Source organism: Lissotriton helveticus, chromosome 1_1, assembly GCF_964261635.1.
Source record: "Lissotriton helveticus chromosome 1_1, aLisHel1.1, whole genome shotgun sequence".
NCBI classification, from domain to species: Eukaryota; Metazoa; Chordata; class Amphibia; order Caudata; family Salamandridae; genus Lissotriton; species Lissotriton helveticus.
The window spans coordinates 1,817,829,156-1,817,848,587 of NC_136057.1; the positions used below are offsets into that span (position 1 = coordinate 1,817,829,156).

Consider the following 19,432-nt stretch of genomic DNA (forward strand, 5'->3'; position numbering starts at 1 on the left):
TGTTGTGAGTGATGTAATGCGGAAGGTAATTAGCAGTGCATGGTGAGGGCACTAGTTTTAGTTTTTTTTTCATTTTTAGATCTTCTCAATAGCTCTGCCATACTTTTCTTTTCAATCCCCTCAACACCAGCATATTGTTTGCAAATCGTACTTTAAAAATTTGATGATAAAACTGCACTTGGGTATTCTATTTAATGGGCACAGTATTTGAAGTGAACAAGCTATCTTAGGCTTTTGCTTCTACTTTTACAGAAAAAACGCATAATCGTTAGATGTATTGCATTTCTGTTTCTTCTGCATTGTTGGTATATTTCATAAATATATATATATATATATATATATATATATATATATATATATATATATATATATATATATATACAGCTTGATCCTTGCTCCTAAGCTCGCCATGAGTCCATTTTCAAGCCCATTACTTTCTCCAGAAAATAATCTTATGAAAGTGCTAGAGCTATGGTCTTTCTTTGATTAGTGCAGTATACTCCAACAATACTGAGTTGCCACCAAATTTGCTGTTTGGTGGTCCTAAACTAATACCAGGGAAGCTGCTATTTCAAGTTTTAGATAACCATTGTTGTCGGTCAGTTTGGTCAATCCTTTCTCCAAGTAGTAATTCTCTTGTGGGAACTGTCTGACATGTTTGCTCGTTCAAACATGGCAGTGTTTTAGAACTATTCTTGAAAGGAGTTCAGTTTCATATTGTGTGCATTTGTAGGAAAAATGGTAATGCATCGAAGTCTTAAGAATTCAGTTGTTTGGACATCAATTGTTCTTCTCCCACATGTCTCTACAAAGTCACCTGAGTCCAATCCTTGACAATGGTTTCTTAAGTGATAATGCAAAGCTTGTTACAAAGAGGCAGTTCCCTTTTAAGGTTATGTTGTTGGGATGGATTCCGATGATTTGGGGTCATCTTTCATGGTGCAGTGTCCATTGATTGTTGTCTAGAATAATCCACTACATTACCTGCCACAAACTAAAGTGCAGCCTCAAAAGTCATACTAGGGATTTGTGCTAGTGGGCCTATTATTATGGGGCTTTTTGTAGATTTGTGAGAGGAATGAGTTGCCTCTCAAAACATTTTTTTTCCTCTTCTTGCACTACACTACAAATGATAAGTGGAGATCTGTAAGAAATTAATTTTCTCTTATAGAAAGTGCATTTGTGAAATGTAAATTTATATAACATAACAGGTGTATTCCTAAAGTGCAAATTTAGCCCTAGGGACAGGTTAGTGCTAACAGTTGTTTATAGTTTGTGTAGATCTGTATGTCTACATGTCTTGTAACGTCCCGAGTACGCGGTTGTCATGGGGACAGTGCAGTCATCTAGGTTTTTCAAACATTATTTTTACCAGCTCTAGATGTGAAACCAAACACAAATCGCTAGCAAGAGCAGTCGGACCTAAAAAAAAAAAAAAAAAAAAAAGAATATCCCAGTGCTTGCCCAGCCACATGACTTCAGAAAGTAAATGCATTACTGTGCCCTGGTTTACTGAAAGCCTTCTGTGACTTTCCAATTTTTACAATAAATGCCCCAGGCGAATTCCATAATTGCTATTGTGTCTAGGCCATTTGAAATTGTTGTTTTTGAATTCGTTTTACATGTACCTGGTGTATTTTCAGAAAATTCAGCGTGTGGTCTTGTTGTTCAGCTCCTCAAAATAAGTTTAGTTTAATGATGCTCTGATTTACAACTGGTAGTCCTCATGACTTACATATGTGTATCATGGCCCTTTTGTAGTGATATGTCCAGTTTTGGAACATATTACCATCATTGTGTTTACCCCATCTACCATGTCATAGGCGCCTGGCCTATTTCTCGGAAATCCTGCATCACCAGGTTGAAGGGAGACTACAGAGGGGTGAGGGAGGTAAATGAGGGCTGTGATGAGGAGCAGTAGGGCTTGGTGTAATGGTGTAATAACGATACTGGAAGGTAAACTGAGTGTTCCCACCTTTTCCTTGTTCCTTTTCATGGTGCACCTATTCTGAGGATATGCAAAGAAGTTACCATTCTTCAATGGACATCTTTCAACAGTTTTAATATAAGTTAAATGCAAATTGTTCATCTTGAAGCTTAATTATAGTAAAGCGTAATTAATGTAAATGGCCTGGTATTCCTGGAAATACGAAATCCTTTTAAACAGCAGTTCCCGTCTTGCAACTGAGCCAAGACGTTCTCTTGGCAGCTGATAGCATGATTTTCAAAAGCTGTTGTACTTAGAATTAGTCTATATATTAATACGTTTGAAGGCCGTCTGATTTTGTATTCTCTTTCTCTCATAAGCTCACTCCGTATCTGCTCATCTGAATAGAGAAACATTTAGCCATATGGCCCATTCTAGAACCTTCTAAAATTGGGTTTAAATGTGTCTGCAGTTCCTCTTTAGGAAGCTCAACTCATCTATGCAAGGGAATTCACTGCACCATTTTTCTGTGTTTGTAGCTTTAGTACATTAATTACAGGCTCAACTGAAATAGGTTTTCCTTGACACAGTTGCCAGAACCCGAAGGGGCTTGGGAGATTACTGGTTCCAAAACACCTGTTAAAGAGGTTAATATAATTGTCCTCCCAAGAATGCCACAGCAAGTCCACATTTTGGGAAATGAAGTACCCCAAAATCAATAGGGCATTGTCATTAATGGGTACAAAAGTACCAGACGAGCCAGCCAACAACGGCTAGGACAAACAAATTGTGTTATCATGCTTTGTCAAGGAGTTTTACATAAATTGTGGCTGTGGACCAGACACGCATACCTCCAAAGGTCAGAGTCATACTGTTCTATGACTTTTCTCTGCCTAACGCTGACAATGCCTCACTATTATTTTGTTGTAATGTGTATTTCAGGTACAGAAATCAATTGTCCTGAAAAAAGATTGAACAGTCGACAGTGTGACCTTCAAGGAATAGTATTTCTTGAGATTATTCATAGATTGTGATTTTATTACAATGTTGCTTTTGTCACCCCTATTTTAGTTGATTATAGCAACCCCAGGAAGGCTGCTTGAAATTCTGAAGCAGGAGTCAGTTGAACTTGGAGCCATACAAATTGTTGTTATTGATGAAGTAAGTATGTACAAAGGCTAAAGCCAACATTTTAATTTTTATGAAAACTTAATTACTCTCAAACATGGTATTTTGCTTTGGTAAATCAAATCTTTAGAAAAGCTTGCAAATAAACCTTCATTTTTTAAACATGTGCATAGTGAAAGAATCCTGCTCATGTTGATGATGCAGGTAATTTGTGTGTAAAAAAACAAAACCTAATTGTAGATGTAAGACGACGTTCAGTTTCCAGTGTTTTATTAAATGTATTTGTGAACCAATAAAGAAAAAAAACAAATCAGGACATCAGTAAATACTGCATGATAATCATTCTCTGATCGATTGTTTGGACACATGCCACTGTCGCCAATAATGTGAATATAGTTGACCACAAGCAACATGTTGCCCATTTTATTGTAGCTGTAGTCCTCTAATTCACAGGTTTTGGTATTGTTGCACAGAAGTGGATATTTTACTCTATTTGTGTAACTCATTCTAAAGAGAACAAATCCATCCAGTTAAATTGCAAACGTGAAAGCTTTGAGCTGGCAAGTATTCTTCTTGCTTAGATCCATACAAGCCAATAGGTTACGCCTATGCAAGAACTATTGGCTTCGTCAATATGTTTTAGCCATGTTGTGCACCAGCGTGGCTCCTGTTCAGTCTGGCTAAACATTTGTGGCATAGAAGAGAGTGGTATGGAGTGTCATGTCGTGAAGTGGAGAGTCATGGAGTGGCGTAGAGTATTGTGGAGCATTGTAGCGTACTGTGACGTAGAATGGAGTAGAGTGTTATATCCTAGAATGGAGGAGAATATAGTGAATTAGAGTTGAGTGTCAGAGTGGAGTGACATACTGTGGAGGGGCATAGCATAGAGTGGAGTAAAGTATTGTGGAGTTGCATAAAGTGGGTTGAAATGCGTAAATTGAGGTGTAGTGGCATGGAGTAGAGTGTAGTGGCATTGCATACAGTGGAGAGTAGTGGCATAGAGTGGAGTAGCAGAGCGGCCTACAGTGTAGTGCAGTGGGTAGAGTGCATTGGTTTTGAATAGAGTGGTGTAGAATGCAGCATAGTGGCGTAGAGTATAGTGGTGCAGAGTAGAATAGAGTGGCTTAAAGTAGATTGTTTCAGAGTGACTTGGAGTGGATTATTGTAGAATTTCATAACAATGGCCGTAGTGATCTTTTAGACTGCACTGGTCAATATCCCAAAATTTGTATGTATATTGTGCCTACTCCTAGAGTTTTGACCATCCATAAAACTCAATTTAAAGCAACAATACTTTTTAGTAGGAAGGCAACAATCTATCTGTTATTTCATTCATATGTCCATGATTCTGTTGTATAAAGCTATAATCACTCTAGATCCAAATATTCATATGTAGTCTTTTCTTTTTTTCTTTGTTTTGTTGGTGGTTTTTTCTAAATGTATTTTTATTGCAAATCAGATCTTAATAATTTTTAGGGCAGACCCAGCCAACACGTTTCATCCCTTATAGGGACTTCATCAGGGCCTAAACAATTATACATATATACATAATCAGTGCATTAAATATATTAAAAACCTCATCACATTTCTTATTTTTTTTTGTCTAAAAATGGTTTTACATTTAAGAAAATAAGAAGAATAAATTCTACCTTATATAAAAAAATATACACCCCAGGCCTGTGTCTAATTCACATTCCTGAAAACTCAATTCGAACTAGCCCAGCTTTACATGTTCAGACTAGACTTTTACATTTTTTGTGAGTCAATTAATTTTATGCGTATCCTAACCTAAATTATCCCCTATGATCTTCATGATTACAGCTACACAGTGTGTGTGTTTTATTTCATTCCTTATATTCCTTTCCACCTAACTGAGCATGCTGGTGAATATGGTATATATAGGAGGACCAATCCATTACTTACAGAAAATATTTCATTTCTGTGCGGTCATTAATTTAGATTTCATCATTTTCAGTCCATTAAAACACTTTTAATAAAACCTATATATCGACTACTTATTCTTTAGCCTGCTCTTGCACACACGTCCACCTTAGTCACAAACCTTTTGGTTTCATCCTACTGTCCTTCCTGTCGGGACATATTGTTTCTTCCTCCATCATTCGCATATTGGTTGTGTTTTTTTCTATTTTTCTCTTAGTGCAGTTTGTACCACTCCCTTTCATCTCCCATCACACTCCAGCTTCCTCGTACTCCAAAAACATATTGAACCATGCTTTGTATGCGTGTGAGGAAACTCCCAACCTCGATGTTCTGATTTTCAGCCCATCTGCACAAATACAGACTTTATCTCCCTTCCGTTTATGGGGTAAGGTTCTTAACTCCGGTGCTATTATCTCAGCACCGGTTTGAATTATACAGCCCCCAATGGCAGAGAGAAGCTCGAGCTGACCTCTTCTGCAACATAAGGGAGGATGATTGGGCTGAGGAGTCTGATTCAGGAGTGCAGCCAAGGAGGCGGAGTAAGGAATGGATATAATGGAATGGTATTTAATTAAACGTAAACTATTTTTAACACATTACTGTTTAGCCCCCAAGAAGCAAATAAGTAGCTAACTTTTCTTCATGGGACAAGCATTCAACTCAGTGTTTTCATCTATCTTTACACCGGGCCACTCTAATTATGCATCCGGGAAGGCCCACATTATGCTGCAGATGTTGAGTAAAGTATTCGTTCCCTTTGAAAATCCTCTTTACACATTACATTTCAAACGGGGCTTTGCGGGCAAGAGAGCGACTGTCTGAGTGGCCGGTGCGGCTGTTCTTCTATCCTTGCCTGACGCCGACTTGGATGGAGCCGAACGCTGTCGGTTTTGGCCCGCTTCATGCTGCGGCAGTGAAGTAAAGTGCCCAGAAGTATACACATGCTTAGACCAGCCGAATCCCTTTCAATATATGAATTTGTAATGAGGGAGGAAGCTAAAGACTATTTGCTGAAAAACAGTTATTACAACATAACAAAATTTAAGGTTTTGCTTGGTGTATTCAGATTATGGCCGCAGTTTGAAAGGAAAGGTAATCTAGCCAAATATAACTAATATGCACCTCTGTGGGGGACACCGATTCTACCACTGATGTTCCAAGACCCGATTGTCAATATTTGGAGGCTGAGAGCTATTTTACAGATGGGGCATTTCTTTGATGGAGAACATCAATGCCCATTTGTGGATCTTCAGGAGAAATATGGGCTCAATTTTCAAATACCTCCTGATTCGGGATTTTATTAATAAATTGTTTAAGACTCTAGGGTTGGCGACTCTAATCCCCATTATAGAGGCAATCCATAAGAGGGCTAAGATCGGTGTCTTTTAGGACTTACCGGTACAAAACTCAACAAATGATTTGGAGTCCCAAAACGCTAAGTGGGAAAGGAGGCTTGGAGAGGAGGGGTTGATATTGCAAGAATCCTTGGATATAAGTAGCAAAGTATTATTGACACCTGAATCTGCTAAGTTGCCATGCGCCCCACCATCTTTGTGACTACATCGTCCATTTCACCTCTGTTCCACTGACCACGTATATGTCGACCTGCACTCGAGTTGACCTTTTCCCCGCACCCATGCTAAAATGTTTCAGGAATGTTGAGATGGCAGATAACCTCGCCCGGGGGTTTCATTCCTGTTCCAACTACTCGGCAAGAGGCAGGTGATGTGCCTAAGGCTTAGACTGCCCCATTCCTGCATCAAGCTCCGTGACAAAGGGCAGGTGATCTGTATCTCCATCTCCGCAGGCTATATGGACTTTCTGCGTTCCTTCTCTTGCGAGGGGAGTGTACACATCCTATAAAGGATGCTGCGTGCTCATTGCAAGTTGAACAGTCTCCCATTACCTATCTCCAGTGTGTCACGGACACTTTTCCATCTCTAGAGATTCCTGGTTAAGATTAATAAACCTGTGTTTCTTCACACCCAGTGGTGTGCTCTCCCATTTTTTAACGTACTTGGAGGAAGCTGTGGACCTGGGTGTTTCCTGCACCGCTGGGTGGTCTACGTCTTCGGATCTGGCGCACCAACGCAGGGCTCCATCAGAGACTCGGTGGTCTCAGCTTGACGACCCGGAGAGGAGGGGGAAGATCTGTAACTGAGGAGTGCATCTGCGGAAAGCGGACTTGAGTCTCCGCAGCCAACGTCGCCTGGATCTTCTTCCCTCAACGGTGTCTTTGACTACAAGTGGCCACAGTCCTGACTGGAATCCCTTTCTGGTCCGTCTAGTCTCTCTGGAAAATAAGGAGGAGAACAACCCAGGAGCGGAGAAACACATCGGGTTTTCTGGTAGGGACGCTTTAAGCGACATAAAAAGAATTCTTATATACTGATTCAGTTACGCATGCATGTGTCTGTTTTTCTGTTTTGATTGATGGTTTCTGATTCGATGTTTGCAAAGACCGAAGGACAGGTAATGTGTTCCTGATTGGGAACTGTCTGGTTTCTGAGAGAAATATTATTTAAGTACAGTGAACATGCCTGTTTTTAGTACGTTTTGTAAACTCTGTTGTTGCTCGAACAGTCAGGATGTGTTGGAATAAAGTCAGCCAGCCCCTCCAGAGGGGACCCCTAATCAAGAGATGTACATCAAATATGGTATTTCCGGTATAATTTATACTAAATTATGGCGGAAATACACAAAAAATAACGCTGAGTTACAGTGGCCAGAATTCGGTTCTTTTGAGGTACCTACATTTACATATTTGGAAGAGCAGTTGCATAGACGGAAGGTGCAAACGAGTATGTTTGATTCCTTTGGTTTGTGGCGGAAAGAAATTAATGAAAGAAAGAGAAGAGCTCAAGCTAGAGAAAATAAGACACTGAGAAAACTTGCTCAGCAAGAAAACGCAGCCCTTAGAGGACGAGCGATACAAAGAAATATAGAGAGATGCGACCGAGAAGCCAGGTTAAACGTTACAGGACGAAATCCTTTATGACCATCCAAACTTGACGAAGATGATGCCATGCTATTATCTAGACCCCCTGCTTACCACGAGATGCAACAACTGATGCAGTCCCCCCTGGCACCTGTCACAGATGCCACCCTGCTCAACGCTCAACCCCCGCCCGTTTTGATAGCAGTACCGGAGGACGAAATGAAACCCCACCTCCCCGTTGTAGTTCTAAGACCAGTACTACAAGGGGGTATGATAAGGAGTAGGATTGGAAAGGAGGGTAGCGATTCAGACACCAAATATAATTCTGATCAAAGCGAGTATAGGAGGTCACACCCCCCCAAGACTCAGTGAGACAGAGAAAAGAAAGTTAGATCGTACGGCTTATCAGTTGATTGCTGACTGCGCTGCCCCCTCCGATATCCATGCTGCAGCTAAAGATCAGATGCATTCGCCAACACACCGCTACCTTTTAGAGCGGATGGCCTACCACCTCATGGTTAACAGAGAAGGGGACAGGTTCAGAATTACAACCTGTCTTTCGAAAACTGTATAAAAATGTAAATGGGGGAGAGTCAACGCGGGCTGATGGGGATAATTTATTATCAATGATTAAGGCTGAGCTGGTTAATGACAGTCAGGCAGAAAGAGGGAAACAGATGCCGGTTAAAGAAGCTGCCCCCATCTATGTCCCTCCAAGGGGTGATGGGTTAGTCCTCAATAACCCCAATGACCTGAATGCTTGTTCCAGACTGATGTTTAATTTCGTGTACACTTCCTGGACAAAGGCTGAAATGTTGCAGTTATGGAAAGATATACCAAACATCAGAAAGAATCCTACTGGGTGCTACGAGAATGTCCAGCAGATACTGAACACTTATACCTTAACTTTAATGGATGTTACTCAGTTCTTTGTCTTAATATTACCGGCAGAGCTCTGGAAACCACTCAGATATGTTGACGACCAGCCAGCCTCCCATGGTACATGGGAAGAACTGGAGAAAAGGGATAGGGACAGAAAACCTGGAGAAAAACCCCATGACGATATCCTAGCACTGCCTCAAAGACTGTTAGCTAAACTAAAAACTATGGCCCCAAAGAAAAAGATCGACTGGACCATTCTCACTGCTTGCAAACAGAACCACGAGGAGTCAGTCTCTGATTATTTTACAAGACTAGGAAAAGCATACACCGACTTCAGTGGTCAGGATGTGGCCACCGAAACTGGCCGCCACTTACTCATCCAAACTTTTGTTAAAGGGCTCTTACCAGCAGTGGGGAACAGGCTTATGGCCAGGGAAAGTAGCTGGCCAGCGGCAACACCAGCGACAATACTGACTATGGCACAATACTATGAGAGCCAATACAAAAACGCAGAAGAAGAAAAGGAAATCAAGAAAAAGAAGTTGAAGGAGCAAGTATTGCTCAGTCAGTTAGACACCCGCATCCACCCCCGTGTTCAAAACCATGCCCGTCAGCAAACTGTCAGGTTTTCCCAGCAACCCCAGAGCCCTCCAGCACCAAACCAGCAACTCTATAGGCCGGGACCCCAACCCTCTGATATTTGCCCTTACTGCAAAAAAACAGGACATTGGAAGAAAGATTTTACAATATTAGCAGCTAACATTGCCGCCGGGAAAACGCAACCGCGACAGTTCAACACCCCCACCCGACCCCAATATCAATATAGAGGCAACAGGTTTGATAATAATTCAGAACACCAGGCTACCCTTCAGGATTATGCCAAAGACGATACTGAGATGAGCTCAGTATATTGGTCAGTCTAGGGAGGTCAAGGATGGGGGAAGGAACCAGTGGAGGTACCTGTAGATCAACAGGGACCCTATGTTACAGCATCGGTGGCTGGCGCTAAAGGATGTTTCCTTGTGGACACAGCATCCCGCAGCACCTTGACCACCCCACAGATTCCGAGGGCTCCTCCATCCGGCAAACTAATCCATTTCACCTCTGTTCCACTGACCACATACATGTCGACCTGCACTTGAGCTGACCTTTTCCCCGGACCCATGCTAAAATGTTCCATGAATGTTGAGATGGTACAAAAGGGGGTGGTGATGGACGGAGCATCTGAACCAATCAAACACTCGCACCCAGTCAAAAGATCTGGGTTTGATCCATCACCGTTCTTTAGCCCACTCTGCCACCCCAGTTCAGACATGGCTATACGCAAATCAGTCTGACCCTGTGCCTCATGGGAACAGTCCAGCCCGAACTGCCAAGCCATGCCTTCCCTGGACCGGAAACAAGCTTCCGAGGACCGGTTTCTGGCATTCCAGCCGTCTTCAGCCCGGCTTGCTTGAATCCAGTGGCAAAGTGAGCAAGGGACTCACGTCTGAGCATACCTTGCCACACTTATGGCGGCCAAAGCGGTACAAAAGGGGGTGGTGATGGACGGAGCATCTGAACCAATCAAACACTCACACCCAGTCAAAAGATCTGGGTTTGATCCATCACCGTTCTTTAGCCCACTCTGCCACGCCAGTTCAGACATGGCTATATGCAAATCAAGTCTGACCCTGTGCCTCATGGGAACAGTCCAGCCCGAACTGCCAAGCCATGCCTTCCCTGGACCGGAAACAAGTGAGCTAAAGAATGGAGATGGATTAAACCCAGATCAGTTGACTGGGCGTGAGTGTTTGATTTGCTCAAACGCTCCGTCCATCATCCCCTTTTGTATCGCTATGAATGTTGAGATGGCAGATGACCTCGTCCTGGGGTTTCATTCCTGTTCCAACTACTCGGCAAGAGGCAGGTGATGTGCCTAAGGCTTAGAATGCCCCATTCCTGCATCAAGCTCCATGACAAAGGGCAGGTGATCTGTATCTCCATCTCCGCAGGCTATATGGACTTTCTGCGTTCCTTCTCTTGTGAGGGGAGTGTCCACATCCTATAAAGGATGCTGCATGCTCCTTGCAAGTCAAACAGTCTCCCATTACCTACCTCCAGTGGGTCTCGGACACTTTTCCATCTCTAGAGATTCCTGTGTAAGATTAATAAACCTGTGTTTCTTCACTCCCAGTGGTGTGGTCTCCCATTTTTGAACGTACTTGGAGGAAGCTGTGGACTTGGGTGTTTCCTACACAGCTGGTTGGTCTACTTCTAAGACCCCCCGGTTCTACAAGGAGGGGTATATGGTTTTCATTGCCAAAACAGTAGCACAAATGTGTATCGCTGCAAGTTGGCTAAACTCTGAACCCTCCCCACATTTTCTGAATGAAGATCCAGGTTCTTGGCTATCTATAACATGGAGATTGTTATATGAGTACAAAGAGTGAAAGTCGCAGAAATGGGTGGGGAGGTCCGGATATGGCTTTCTGTTAATCAATGGATTGATGGTTTGTCCTGAAGTCCATATTGCGGTTCCCCACTCATAGACAATGTGGTTTGGGCGTGGTTCATACATTTTGTTATTTGTTGCGTTGTTTGCACTGCCAATTAAATATTTTGGAGATGCTCCTATGGCCCTGCATGCTTGATCTCGTAGACCAAGCCCTCTCTTGTAAATAGGGCCACTATCATGGAGCATAGCTATGCTTAATTTATGGAAGTACTGTATGTTGCATTCACACTGATTTTTTGCTATATTGCACTAAAATGTACTGTACAATATTTATTGCAAATTTTCACAGTTTTCTAAAACCCATGTGCTGTATTCTCAAAGGGTACAACTGATCAACTGTAATTGTTTTTTAAGCGGTATTAAGAGAAATATTTCACTTGCTGGGAATCTGAACTATGCTCCTTCTGTAGTTTTTAAATGCAGATCAAATGTAAAAAACAATTAAACTAGGGATTTGCAAACATCAATGCCCCTGCAATTGTTTTATTTGCTCCTCCTTCCTATTGTTCTTTGCCCCATGGCCCTCTCCTATACCCTTGTCCTATTCACATGCTATCCCCATTGCCCGCCCACTTTACTCCCATGGACGTGCTTCTATTGCCTCTGTGCCGTAGCACTCCATGCCCTATGCAGGGTTCCCCACCATCTGTCTCTCTCACGATCACTAACATTCTGCATCTTTTTTGGAAAGTAAGCTTTGCTACATTGACTGTCTAATCTTGTGTTATTAAGTGGTCGGGTCTACAACATAAATATTACCTGGAAGTAAAGGGACCCAGGAGTTCACCAGTGTCCTTAAATGTTTTTTTGAATTCTGGAAATATACAGCCGCAGAGTACAACATGACTAAAACATATTGGCAAAGCCATAGACGAGACCTATTGGCTATAGCAATGCTTGTTTCACATGTAAACACTATCTAGGAAAAGGTTCCACCTCTATTAGTACTAGTTTAACATCCAAATACAGTACAAACAACTGTAAGATGACCTGTCAAACTTTGCGGAGGGCCTTCCACTGCACGACAACACAGGTCACTGCGATTTTAGTAATTTTTGATCCTTTTGAGCTAGACACCACTTTTTTTGTAAAGATTTGCATATTATGTAATAGATGATGACTTATGTGGCAAATGTTACTAATCCATAATTGTGTGGAAAATGCTATGGCCCCAGAATAGTATCATTTCACTGGCCCTGTTTGTAATTCTACTTCTTCTTGTTTTATTTCAGATAGAGTAGTTTAAGTGGGTCACTGCATTTTTCAACATCTTTTTATAATTTCGATTTTTAGGAACAGAGTACCCTTGTTTTTGGGTTGCACTCGCTTGATGTTTTTAATATATGAGTAAAATACATTTGACATCTAAGGCTTAATGAAAAGAATTGGACCAAAAAGATAGTTAGATGGTTGCATCATTTGTAATATAATATAAAATGCTTTAAAGGTAATGAAAGAGAAATTAATTTCCCTGCTTAAGATGAAAATAGCCCTAATTAATGTCTATTCAAGACCTGTGACCAATAGACTAGAATCCGCCACCATAGACCATTTAGGGCGTTTTATTCCAACCTTGGATCCAGCGACCTTGCTGATCATAGGTGGTTATTTTAATTGCCAGTTCGAGCCACTAACCGACCAAACCCATGAGGCTCCCTCAGAAGATCTATACTGGTCAATTCCTGATCCGCAGATCACTCCAATCAAAGTATGGTCCCCTCTGGCCGTGCAACTCCACTCACTTATGTTGTCCCACTCTCTGAGGGCATGCAACGGGAGGACAATGTCTGACCATCCTGGTCAATTTACATTCAATAGAGATGGCCAGGCCTCGCTAATTGATTACATCATGGTGGAAACTAGAACCTGGGGAAAAGTTCTTGATTTCTATGTTCAGCAGAGGCAGGATAGTGACCACAATGCCTTGATTGGAATCCTGAAGTTGGGGAATCGTGGCGTGTCCACCACCCGTTCCCACCCAGCAACCGAGTCTAGTGCTCTAAAGACCACCAACAACAGAAGGAAAGTTAAATGGAGCTGTATCCAACACTCTCCCCTCAAATTGGCTAAAGTTTACCAGCTAGCAATACCTTTTGATAGCCAGAATGTGGGAGGTGGGACAGTTGGAGGCACCTGCAGGGGATAGAGACCAGGGCAAGAAAATTCATGAGGAGCTAATTGTAAATCTGACCGATGTATTCTATCCGGTAACACTAAAGAGGGAAATAAACTGACCCAAATGCTCTTGGTTTAACAACCAGTGCCGCAAAGCAAATCAGGAGCTTGTGCAAGCGGTGAAGGCTAAAGACAGGTCAAATATCAAATTAGCCAGAGTTAGGTATAGGAAGATTCTGCAGCAGGAAAATAAAGGATGAGAAACGGAGAGGTGGGATGCCCTCAGGATTGCCTTGAAGGATAACAATCTTAAATTGGTTTGGAGGCTAGTGAACACTGGAGAGGGTGAAGGATGTTCGATTATAGAGCCCAACATAGCGCCCGAATTTTGGGAGTCACACTTTGGGTCTCTGTATGACTGAGAGGCTGATGGTCCCACCAGCTCAGATATCCAGAGTATAACGCTGGAGCATTGTCAGGAGGGGAGTTGGGACATATCATTGATGGAGGTTGGAAATGCTATTAACAGCTTGCACCCCAACAAAGCCTCTGGTCTTGACAAACTCCCGGGGGATCTCCTTCGGGAGGAACCCAAATTAGGGCCCCATATTTGTGTGCCCTATTCAATGCTATTCTGAAGGGCATGAATCCCCCCGATACTTGGAATGGCGTTGAGATAGTACCCATATTCAAAAAAGGCTGCCCTCTGCTACCCTCTAACTACAGACCCATCAGCTTAATTGACATCACTCAAAAACTGATGGGCAGGGTTCTCTTGGCCCGGATACAGGGGTGGATTGAGGAGGAGGAGATTTTGAGTCCCTACCAGGCCGGCTTAAGATCAAACATGTCAACCGTAGACAAGATATTTAGATTACAGCTACCTTTCTGGAAAACGGTGAAGATGGAGGGTGGCAGCCTCTATCTTATATTTGTTGATCTGAAGTCGGCCTTCGATCTTGTACTCTGGAAGAAGCTTTGGGAAGTGCTTAGCGTCCTTGGGATTCCTCCTTACCTCCTCAATGTGTTAGTGAGGCTACATACTGGCAACTATGCACAGGTTAGATGTGGAAAATATGTGGAACTCTCCACACGCTTTCCTGTCAAAAAGGGGGTGAGACAGAGATGCGTTTCAGCCCCCACCCTATTTTGTCTCTATATCAATGGACTTATTGACTTTCTTAACAACATAAGACACTGATGCCCCAAAGCTAGCCAAGGGGAAGATACCTGCGTTGATGTTCGCGGATGATACCTTGCTTTTGTCCAAGTCACCTCTAGGTATACAACGCATCCTGGATGGGTTTGCACAGTTTTGCAATATGAGCGGTTTGGAGATTAACTTATCCAAGACTAAATTTATGGTCTTTAACCCTCCCAAGAGTAGGCGCCCAAACCCCTCTCTCAACTGTATCCTCCTTGAAAAAGTGAGGATATGGGATTATTTGGGTATTGCATTGTCTGAGCAATTTGGGTGGGGCCCCCAGATGGCCAAAGCAAGACTTAGGCTAACCCAGACAATGGTAGGGATCATGAAGTTGTTTAGAACATCTCTATATAAGCCAGCAGCTCCTGTGGTGGAGATATTTAAGGCCCAAGCAAGGGGGGGGCTACACTAGAGCTTTCGGGGCATTGTTCTACCTCTGACCTCGTCGAGATGGAAAACAACTTTGAGACAATTTATAGGCCTTCCACACAGCACCCCATTAGTTTCCCTCTATATGGATCTGGTCATGAGGCCAATTAGGCCTCTGACTTTTTGGCACCTGGTATGGGTAACTCCAGAGCTGTTCTACGAAGTCAAGCTAAAGGAGCCCTCCCAAGATAAATTCCAGTAAAATTCCGTGGCTTGCGCACATAAGGAATCTCTTCTTAGGCTTGGCAGGTCTGAACTATGGTCATCCCCAGAGCTATCCTGTGCTTTGATATCCAGGCCGGACCTTGTAAAACACTACAGGCAATCCAACCTATTGTCCCTCCAGGAAAGTACCAAAGAGGGCAGGCTGACGATGGAGTTCTTACAAATAAAAGAGGTATATAGAAAAGAACTCTTCCTGGGTGTAATTTAGCCTCCTGTTGCTAATAAATTGTATCTGCAGTTCAGATTGGGGAATCTAACTTTGGCAGCGCACACCAGCTTATGGACTCCTGAGAACTCAGGTGTGTCCTGCATGTAATTCAACGGCCGAGTCTGAAAACCATGTACGGTTTTTCTGCCTTGCATATGTTTTGCCTCGTAAACGCTGGATAATCCCAACTATGGTAAAACCTACGGTTTGCCTGTTGTTTAGAGGCTTACAGAGTTTTAAAAAATGATACCGATCTTCCAATCGTATTTGCTGTATCTTGTTTTTTTAAATGCTATGTGGCACATTAGGAGAGGGTTTTTAAAGCAATTATAGGGGAGGATCATTTGGAAATTATTATTGTATGCCACATTCTGTGCGCTTCTAAAATGAAGCGCAACAACTTTTGTAAACTTTGTTTATTGCATTTTAATTGTTTTTATGCATTTTAAATTGTTGTGTGGCTGTCAGTCGTTTTAATCTTGCACAAATGTATGGGATTGTAAATATTGATTAGTTTGTGTAAATGTTAGAAGATTTTTCAATGTACTTTTATGGCTCGGTTGACGAAATAAAGTTTTCGACTGACTGAAATTAATATCTTTATTAATGCTCTTTTCATGCAGGCTGACACAATGTTGAAGATGGGGTTTCAGCAGCAAGTCTTAGATGTTTTGGAAAGCACGTCCAAAGATCATCAGACCATACTAGTATCTGCTACTATTCCGACGAGCATAGAGCAGTTTGCAAATCAGCTCTTGCACAATCCTCTCAGGATAACTGTTGGGGAAAAGAATCTACCTTGTTCCAATGTGCGTCAAATTATTCTGTGGGTCGAAGAACCTTCCAAAAAGAAGAAATTGTTTGAAATTTTAAATGTAAGTTTAAATATTTATAAAATGTCTTCTATGCCTGCTGCTACCAAACCCACAAAGTATTGCTGAAGACACAATGATCTTCTTTTACTTAGTGGTTTGTGAGTTATAATCCTGAATAGGAATTTTGCAAATTAATTATGAGTGTTTGGTTTTAAAATGATTCAAATTTGCTGAAAAACATGGCCAGTTGGGGGAAGTGTTGCTAGCTTTTGAATCTTTTTACTGGGTCATCACATTCTTAAAAGTGAACTAGATGTTGTCTTGATTCTCACTCTGTTGGGGTAGCTAAGCTTTGTTAAAATCGCTGAAGTGATGTTTTGAGGACTTAAGATGACATTTAGCAAGGGCTGAGAGAACCAGCACTAACACCTAAAATCCAGACTACTGGATGTGCAGGACATAAAAACTAATTTCACTACCGGACTTGCAGGTCTTATCTTATCTTATCCAGAATGTGTACAGCGCACATACACCCAAAGGTTTCATGGCGCTAACCAACAATGCTGGAAACTAAAATCCAGGGAAGAAAGAGGACAGAGGAGTTACGCCGCTGCCTGCACAAATAGCCATGTCTTGAGCTGCTGCCTAAACTGGAGAAGAGGTGGAAGAGCGAATCTCCAGGGTGAGAGTGTTCCACAACTTGGCAGCAAGCGTGGCAAACCTGCGTCCTCCCTTACGTTGGAATTTAAAGCGGGGTACAATCAAAAGAGTTTGAGAGGCAGACCGGAGGTTACGCGAGGGAATGTATTTAGGCAAAAGATCCTGAATGAACCTGGGGCTGCGAGCATTAAGGGCTTTAAACGTCATGCAGGCAGCTTTAAAAAGAGTGCGTTGTACAACAGGAAGCCAATGGAGTTGCTTAAGTAGCGGTCTAGCAGATTCCCAGCGAGGGAGACGAAAAATGAGTCTGGCGGCTTGGTTCTGAGCCAGCTGCAGACGCTTGCTAAGAGAGACCGGAAGGTCGAGGTTGAAAGCAAAATTCTCCCATGCTCAAATTTTCTCATGTCACTTTGCGTGAACAGGGGGAGAGTGTTACTCACAAGGGTTGCTATCCTTTTTGGGTGAAGTGTGCTTGAATAACATCATGTATTCATCATAGAGGTTATGTGTGCACTGTAGTGTTGACACAATTTGGTGTTGCATATTTTTTTTCAAATGAATCCAAGCAAAATGCTCTTTTTTAGATAGTGTTCCGTACTTTGTTTTTGAGGGAAAGCAAAAACAGCCTCCGCTTTGAGTGGTAGTTTCGAGAAGGCTTCCTTTTGAGGTCTTGTTTCAGTTGCCTATTGGCATTTGTATGGCCAGTATTTGTATTATCTGTTGGAGTTTTGTTGGTTTGGCCTTTTGGAATTATTATTCTGTAGCTATTCTTAACAAGATGAATAAGGTTTTATGTGTTCTCTCCCTCCTTTAACTATTGCCAGAGTGGGTTTAAGAAATGGGGAACTGTTGCTTTATTAAGTGCAGCAGATTTGTATTTGGTATGGATCTCTAGTGTCCTAGGAATTGACTCTACTGCCTCCCATCGTCAAAACCCTAACGTAGCAAAGGCATTGCCCAACATTTTCTTTCTCACACAGTTTTTTTTTAATGCCACTCAATAAAATTGTGTTTTTCAGGATGCAAAGCTCTTCCAACCACCTGTTTTGGTGTTTGTGGACTGCAGGCTAGGAGCTGATCTTCTGAGTGATGCTGTTCACAAAATCACAGAGCTGCAGTGCGTCTCGATCCATTCAGAAAAAACTCAGAGCGAACGAACACGTATTCTTCAGGTTATTTTTTTTTTCAAGTGGATGACTCTTTTATGATTAGGCGAAATGTTTTGCATCAGTAAACCACAGTTCATAATCAAACAGATGTATCTATTTATGTTTACTTGTATGTCATATCTGAACAGATTAAACTTTTCAATTACCAAGGAGAGCATTGCAAAAGCATGTATCTAGCTGTGTTGTTTTTCATTATTTAAGCAAGGTGCGGTTTTGGGGAAGCTCATTGTATACTTTGACAACTGTGCTTGTGATGGTTACAACCACAAATGTCAAAGAACTGGAACGGAGTTCCACTCCTATCCCGGATGCACAGCTTGATCCCTGCATCATTACAAAGATCACACACTTTTTCTTTTGTTTAAATCTATTTATTTTGTGGTATTCCAAACTTTCTTCATACTCTCGTTTTTTAGCTTGTCCCATGAGAGGCATCATGTCTTCAAATATTTCTAATAGAACATATATGCACATGAGGCCTTTTTCTGAAGTAGGAAATAAACAGGATTCATCCTCCGTAGTAGATGTAATACCCAATGCATTTAGTTTTTTTTTTCTAACCCTTCGTCAGGGGTTCACCTCAAATTACAAAAAATCAACTTTAGATAAACTGTTCCATTTTACTACGTTCAATCATCACCCAGTGCAATGCTTAAAATACTATCCCCGTACTTGATGTTTTTCCCTCTAAATGTATGACATGCTGAAAATCGATGCCCAAAGGAGCACATGGCCCTCCCTTATTCCTCTCCCTATTCCTTTCTAAGCCACTCGATCGTTTTCCCCATAAATATGGCTTTAGCTTCCCCTATTCCCTCAAAGAAAATATCCACAGCCTTCTCCCGTACCTTCGTTATGTGTCCGCTTAATCTCCTTCCCAGCGTACTCTTTCCTTCCACCAGTCAAAGTCATTATCACCTGCGTCCTCTTTAACCTTACAGATGTAACTCCACCCTTCCCAATTAACCAATTTCACGCACCTCCCTACTCTTCTTGCCTACAATTCCATCAACCATTATATCAAACCCTCCGTTCCTCCATTTTCTTATCTGTCAGGCTGAATTCTACTGGAATTACTCCTTATGTGTCATGAACCTTCCCAGGCAACTTAGTAAAATACACCGCCCACCCACTGCTGCCATCTATAACGTCAACAATACGATATAGCCTTAAACTTATCATTTAAGCAAAGTTGGTAATAAAGTACTTTTTTCGCAGTCATAAACCTTAAGTTTCAACATAGATGGTAATTAACCACCTGAAATGCACATTTTGGCTGGAAACTGTAGTC

General features: G+C 42.0%; 1 protein-coding gene across 2 annotated transcripts in view; it reads left to right on the forward strand.

Annotated features, from left to right (window-relative positions):
* DDX59 (DEAD-box helicase 59) overlaps positions 1-19,432 on the forward strand; it is a 79,216-nt gene that overhangs the window by 14,129 nt on the left and 45,655 nt on the right. For both annotated transcript variants that reach the window (XM_078640997.1, XM_078640992.1), the window contains exons 3-5: positions 2,999-3,088; positions 16,121-16,372; positions 17,992-18,144. In XM_078640997.1, coding sequence (XP_078497123.1) covers positions 2,999-3,088; positions 16,121-16,372; positions 17,992-18,144 — 495 coding nt within the window. The remainder of the gene's footprint in view (positions 1-2,998; positions 3,089-16,120; positions 16,373-17,991; positions 18,145-19,432) is intronic.